General features: G+C 45.4%; 2 protein-coding genes across 3 annotated transcripts in view; one reads left to right on the top strand and one right to left on the bottom strand.

Annotated features, from left to right (window-relative positions):
- The window catches only part of mitfb (melanocyte inducing transcription factor b), a 37,267-nt gene extending 34,375 nt beyond the window's left edge, over positions 1 to 2,892 (bottom strand). The window contains exon 1 of the mRNA XM_077018897.1: positions 2,666 to 2,892. Coding sequence (XP_076875012.1) covers positions 2,666 to 2,769 — 104 coding nt within the window. The 5' untranslated portion in view covers positions 2,770 to 2,892. The remainder of the gene's footprint in view (positions 1 to 2,665) is intronic.
- A 2,647-nt stretch (positions 2,893 to 5,539) lies between these two features.
- frmd4bb (FERM domain containing 4Bb) overlaps positions 5,540 to 7,500 on the top strand; it is a 35,628-nt gene continuing 33,667 nt past the window's right edge. The window contains exon 1 of one of the 2 annotated variants that reach the window (XM_077018902.1): positions 5,540 to 5,738. The gene's annotated coding sequence lies outside the window, so the exon portion shown is untranslated. The remainder of the gene's footprint in view (positions 5,739 to 7,500) is intronic. The other variant, XM_077018903.1, reaches the window with a different exon arrangement.

The following is a 7,500-nucleotide window of genomic DNA, read 5'->3' on the forward strand; positions in this document are numbered from 1 at the left end:
TGTACAGCACACTAATTCAGCAAACATCTCACTGGGAAATAGGAAGTGCATGTTTCTTTTCTTACAGAAACTGCATCCAGGCCATATCTACATGATTTTCTATCGAAAATGACGCCATTGTTTCAAGACAAAGGAGTGCACCAAGTTAACATTCACCGGCACAGTAACAATGTTAGTAACAATGTAATGACACCTGAGTAATAAAACCACTAGTTTAGAATTACCAATTAAGTCATAAAGTTGATTCTGAATGGAATAGGAAAAAGCTTCCCAAAACAGAAGCTGAGTGTCTGACATCTTAACAGAGCTCAACACAGGCTGCATCTTAACACAGCTCAACACATGCTACATCTTAACAGAGCTCAACACAGGCTGCATCTTAACACAGCTCAACACAGGCCACATCTTAACACAGCTCAACACAGGCTGTGTTTTTTTTTTTTTTTTACGTATATTTTTATTGAACTGAGCAGATACTTGAAAGACAAGTATCAGACAGCGTTTTTGCATTACAATTTTTCAAAACAAAAACAATCAATAACACAAAAAACCAACAACCCCCCCCCCCCCCCCCCCCCCAAAAAAAAAGGCTGTGTTTTAACAGAGCTCAACACAGGCTGCATCTTAACACAGCTCAACACATGCTACATCTTAACAGAGCTCAACACAGGCTGTATCTTAACACAGCTCAACACATGCTACATCTTAACACAGCTCAACACAGGCTGTGTCTTAACAGAGCTCAACATGGGTTGTGTCTTAACAGAGCTCAACACTGGCTGCATTTTAGCAGAGCTCAACACAGGCTAAATCTCACAGAGCTGAACACAGGCTGTATCTCTGGCCAGCAGAAACTGTGTCTTATAACTCAAACTGGTGAGAAACTGGTTTGTGGTCAGTGGAGTAAATCACCTCACTGTTGTACTGTTCTGCTAGTGTCTATTTCAAGGCTATGTAATTCAATCAGGTCAATGGCAGGGATGATCAGCTCCACAGGGCAAAGGTCAAAGCAGGCCAATGTCAAGATCCAAGTACCCTAAGACTAATCTTATGTGTAATCAGTAAACAAGTGTGTGAGGGGGGGGGGGGTGGCGAACGTGAGTTGTTGGGCGGGTGGGGGGGGCGAACGTGAGTTGTTGAGCGGGGGGGGGGGGGGTGGCTAACGTAAGTTGTTGAGGGGGGGTGGCGAATGTGAGTTGTTGGGGGGGGGGGGGGGGGGGGGGGGGGGGGGGGGGGGGGGGGGGGGGTTGTATATCGCGATCGATCGCCAGTGGAGGGCGACATAGATATCGGAGGTAAATAAACTAGATTTTTTTTTCTCGCCGTGTGTGAAATCGGAAGTGTGGCGTGTGAGCGTGTGAAGACGGTCAAATGCGTGTGTCACACGCTCAATGCGTGAGACTTGAGAGCCCTGCCCTGACCTAATCTCATACCTTACCCTAAACCCTTACCCTGGCTTAATCTCATACCCTATCCTAAACCCTTACTCCAACCTACACTATACGCCAGTCTAAACTTCAAAATAAACACATATCCAGTCTAAATCCGAAACTAAACTAATACTACCAACTAAACTCACAGTGAAATCTGCACGGTTCTGTAAGTTGCTATTAGAACACCGGCGAACCCCCACCTCAACGACGGAGAAACTGCAAAAACAGAAGCGATGCGTTACTTGCTTTGCCTTGTCTCGTTTTTCTTTCTTTTGTTTTTGAAGACATCTGTAAATATTTCTTGAACAAGAAGTTCGCATGTTAGGAATGGGGAAGTTACATCATGTGCCGTTTAGCTGAATGTGAGTACTTTAAGGCTTTATTTAACGGACGTCTGGAATTAGGAATGGGTAGAATAACTCTTGGAGGAATACGGAGGAACTAAACCAGAATTAGATTTTTTTTATTTGATCAGACGATTAATGTCTGGAAATCACAGCGTCTGTATCCTCAGCCTGTTGTAAGCTGACAGATGATTGCTGCTTATTCCCCCAAAGCCACAGAATCTTACTTCCACAAACCCAAACGTCAGCACCACGGTCCACAGCTGACCCGCCGCTCAACACACACGACCAGTACCACGGTCCAGCTGACCCGCCGCTCAACACACACGACCAGTACAACCGTCCACAGCTGACCCGCCGCTCAACACACACGACTAGTACCACGGTCCAGCTGACCGCCGCTCAACACACACGACCAGTACCACCGTCCACAGCTGACCCGCCGCTCAACACACACGACCAGTACCACGGTCCTGTGTTTTTGCTTAGATCCACAAGTGACACGATTCGAGAACAATTTCATTCACAACGTTGCAAGGTTTATCACTGCTGTGCATGAACGCGGCATTTGGGCTCAATTGTCTTAGTTGTAAATGAAACATTTTAAGAACTTTTAACAGCCGGTCCGCCTACACGGCACATAAGCTATACGCAAATATTGAATAGTGACAACACCCACGATCATTGTATAACTGTAACCATCAAATAGACCTGCTGGAAAACACACCATCACTATAACGATGCAGTAATGAAGCCCAACTAAAACTCCAACTATGTCAAACCAAATTAGATGTGTTATTTTTGTACCGCTCGGAACTGTAAGAGGACTTGTGGGCTTCAGCAGGGCTGTCAGGACCAGGAGTGGGACATGCTTGGAGATCCACTGACCTGTTTTTCAACGGCTGGCTCTTCAGTTCGTAATATGTCTTTGGTTCCTCGTTAAATTCCTCCCCGACTTCAAAGTCGGGTACAATTCCAGATTCCGACTGCATACTCGCAAGTGTCGGGTTTGGTTCCGAAGAACACGGTAGTTCAAACAAGTTCTTTCAGACACACCAAGTACCAGCCACTGTGATGTCAACTCTTCGGTCCTGTCTGCGCTCCAGCAGCTCACTGGTTAGAGATCTGTAGTTCGGTGAGAGGTCTACGAAGGAAGAGTTTACGGAAGCGCACATGACAAAGAACTACAAATCCCAGGACGCACCCCGGTTTGGTGGTTCGATCGGACACTGTCAGCATCTTTTTATTGGCCGTGATAAGAGAGGGGAATTTATCTTACAGTGCGTTTATACAGACGATATTTGCTTTTCTGCAGCTCATTATATAATAAGAAGATATCGACTGAGATGTCTTTAAAAAGGCGTTACCTATAGTGTTGCTAAACTACTGATAACCTTCAACGTGTCAGTGATCCAAGCAGAGATATCTACTCCAGTCACACTAGACACCCAGCGCGTTTGAGCTCTCAGTGAGCAGAGCAGTTCTTCTTATACGACATATTCACAAATATATCACAAAATATCTCCCTCGATTCTTTTCCAGCCTTCGTCAAGTACTAATAATGACCACACGGTGTCAGTATAAAACAGCGTACAAAATATTTACTCTCCGTGGACCCCGCCTTGAGTGTATAGAAGATCCTGTCAAATATTTGCGTGTGTTACCATAGCAGGTTTACTTAACTTTAGACCCTCATCCTGAATTATAATCATATATCTGAGGGGCATGTGCGAACATTACCATTGTGCAAGTTCTCTGTAAACGTTGATACGGGTAAATTGCTACACAAATTCAAATTAGCGCTTGAAAAACAAATAGCCACTAAAATATAAACTCTACTGGAAATAAGTGAATGTTTTTCAATACAATAATAATTATCTTGATATTCACTGACTGTTTAAAACCCTTGACTAGGCTACTCTTTTTGGCTTTTTGGTACTTTTTCGTGTTTTAGAGAAACATGTGCCCAGCCAATACCACAATTTTTCATAGTAAGTTGTCTATGACAACAAAGTACAGTTAAATAATGCACTACTCAATGCATATACTATATACTATTAATAGTATTAATAATAGTACTACTAGTACTATTATTAATAGTACTGATAGTAATAGTATTAATAATAGTACTACTAGTACTATTATTAATAGTACTGATAGTACTAAATACTATTATTAATAATTCATACTCTTCATATATCCACATTAATGTGGAGTTTAATGACCAATGAGGTCTATAGCAATGTCTTTATTAATGTACAGTATAATGACGAATGTCATTTACAATCAAATGTTCTAGAAGACGAACGCGAGGACGATCTGAAGGACCAGACTGAGTTACACTGAGATGTCAGGAGACGTCATCTCTCACATAGAAATGTGTGTCACATCTAATAGGTTACACATTTATACGACTGGCTTTGATTAGATACATACACTATAAAAAAAATTATTTCCACGAAATTAATAATACAACAGGTTAATAAAAAAGCAAAAAACCAAAAAAACTCGATTACTTCGATCACTTTTCTTCGTGGTCACTGTTGTATTATCTCCTTTATCAGTGCAAAATACACCTGTGGCCACCAGGGCAGCAGTGTCACCAGTAAAACTCCATTTCAATCCCCCAATCAGGACGCCTTTTGAGATCTGTCCTGTTCTTCATTCATTCAAGTGTGTGTGTGTATGTGTGTGTGACTGCACTGTGCTGCTGTCTTCTCCTCTTCCTTTCTGCCCTACTGACCAAGCCCCCCCCCCCCCCCCCCCCCCCCCCCCCCCCCCCCCCCCACCACACACACACACACTTCTGGACAGTCGGATGCTCCATTGCAACAGATTCGAACGAACCCCTGGGTCGCTGCCTGCAAACCCGTACTGGACCACACTATCGTTACTTAAACGAGACGTTTAATCCCATCATCTCACTCTTCGGCTCACGTGCAGCAGACGTGTGACGTTTTTTCCCATATGGTATTTCTCCGTCTGTCATCCGCACAGTGACTTGCACATTCACGCCACTGAATGGGATATAACCTTCGTCTCCGTAGAACAGACTCATTAGGGCGGAGGTTAGCCCCACCCCAGACAGATGGCGGGGTGGTGAAGTTTAATGAGCTACGTCTTTTAGGCCAGGTTTGGGTGTGTGTATGGCTTTTTGTTTTTTTTTTTTTTTTGGGGGGGGGGGGGGGGGGGGGGGTGTGAGGGGGAATCCCCTGAGTAAAGTAGTGAGAATGCATTAACAGTTAGGAGGGCCTTTGTTCGTAAATCTTTAACACACTTTAACATGATGCCAGAATAAGAGTCAATTGATGAGCTTATAAGCACTGTGTGTACAAATATGTAACAAATATGTAACATTATATATATATATATATATATATATATATATATATATAGATATTATATATATATATATATATATATATATAGTTACATAATTTGTTCATCTGTCACGTCACACGTCAATAACTGGACCTCATTTATTTTTTACGTTTTACAGTAGATACATGGAAGCTTCCACGTCACTAAGTTCATATGTCATGTCTTTAATAGAAACATCTTCCTTTAAATGCATCCAAAATCCATAGCAACTGAAACTTTAGTGCAGTTCTCATCAATTAACGTCCGTCTCCCTTTTGTAATCCCGTTACGTGCAACCGACGAGCGATGCGTTCGGTTGTAGCAGCTACGGCGTCGCCGCGGGTGGAGGGGTGTCGGCGCACAGCCGCGTGCGCTGCCCTTTGTGGCCGGTGACTCGAAGGCGTGGTGAGCGCGAGGGAACGCAGGCGCGCGCGAGCCGCGAGGGTGACCACGGATACAGATCACCGCCTCGCCGCCTGAGCGGAGAAGAAGATGCAGGCCCCGAACTGAGCGGCTCGCCAGCGCGCCGGTACCGAGCAGCCTCCCCGTGGACCACAGTTAAAGAGGGCTTCTGAATTCAGCGGAAACGCCCTTATGAACGGTGAGAATTCTGCGCTCGTGTTTCCTTCTGCAAACCGGCTTAATACGGGCACGTGAATGGGTCTGAACTGGGTACCGGAATACGTGTGGCTCAAATGGACCTACCGTTGATCCATGAAGTTGGGTTTTTAATCCCCCTTTGTCTATGCTGTATGATGAACTAACATGACGCTTTTTCCAGCTAAATAGATAGGATGTGAAGGTTGTGCTGCACACTAATTGCCTATTCATAATGTAAGTTTCCAGGTACATTTATGTAGGATAAAGACATAAAACCTTACTGCGTTATTTTATGCTATGTTAAATCATTTAAAAAATTGTGGGACAGACCGAATTTGAAAGATAGACTTAATATGCCTCCGAACTGGTGGCTAAGAAAAATGGTTTTAATTCATTAAAAAAAACTATGCATACAGGTTAATAGTTATATTTTGACGGCAGGCATACAGTGTTGTAAGGAATTTTCTACTTTACGGATAATAAGAACATATTTTACACGGCGTCTCGAGTGGAGCGTGGACTGAGCAGCCAATAGAAAGCCTCCCTTCCGCTGCGCGTGCAGGCAGCTTCAGAAGGTGTGTAGTATAAGAGTGTAGTGTGCACAGTGGGTCAGCTGCTCTCCTGTCCATAGGAACAGTGCACACTGATGACTGTTGACCAGCCCAGCCGGCAGGGACGCTGACATGGCATCGTCAAGGCGGTGGGAGTTGAGCTGGTTACAGTATATTGAACTTAGCAGTGTCGTTGGGGGTCTTTGTATGTATCGCTGTCAGTGCTGTGGCAGTCGTGGTCATGTGATCAGAACCCGACCCAACAGTGCATGGCGATGGGTGGTCTGTAGGCTCTACGTGCACACCTGCAAGGTGTTGCTAATTACATGGCAGCCAAGATGATTCATGTAACAATCATGTTTATATATATATATATATATATATATATATATATATATATATATATATTATATATATATATATATATATATATGTATGCACAAATGCCACTTGCACATATTACATATTACCAGGGACGGATTCAGTTACTCATAAGCTCTGCAAGCCAAATGAAAGCTGTGTGAATATATAAATAGTAAAAAACCACCTGTCATGCGCTTGAGCAGTTCCCATCAGAGGAGCCAATGGACCGGTGAGTTGCCAGGACAACCACAGTGCCATGGTATTTCACCGAGTGTGATGGAGACGGTCGCTGTGGGAAGGTGAGAGCTGTTCGGTCTGCTGGTCCGAGCGTGCACGGGTTTGGCGTGGGTTTGAGACTCTGCTTCCATCAGCTACAAATAGTGTCAGGAGTGGGATGGTATCGTGAGGCTGTTGGGAGTGTGTCCATGGTTACGGAACTCCCGCCCCCCTACTGGGAGGGGATGCTGTGGAGCCCAGTGGGGAACCATAGTGAGGGTCAGGGTGTGTGACCCTGGGGTGGGCGTGTGGGGGGACACAGGGAAGGTGCAGGTGTGTGACCCTGGGGTGGGCGTGTGGGGGACACAGGGAAGGTGCAGGTGTGTGACCCTGGGGTGGGCGTGTGGGGAGACACGGGGAAGGTGCAGGTGTGTGACCCTGGGGTGGGCGTGTGGGGGACACGGGGAAGGTGCAGGTGTGTGACCCTGGGGTGGGCGTGTGGGGGACACAGGAAGGGTGCAGGTGTGTGACCCTGGGGTGGGCGTGTGGGGGGACACAGGGAAGGTGCAGGTGTGTGACCCCTGGGGTGGGCGTGTGGGGGACACAGGGAAGGTGCAGGTGTGTGACCCTGGG

Source organism: Brachyhypopomus gauderio, chromosome 10 (assembly GCF_052324685.1).
Source record: "Brachyhypopomus gauderio isolate BG-103 chromosome 10, BGAUD_0.2, whole genome shotgun sequence".
Lineage (NCBI taxonomy): Eukaryota > Metazoa > Chordata > Actinopteri > Gymnotiformes > Hypopomidae > Brachyhypopomus > Brachyhypopomus gauderio.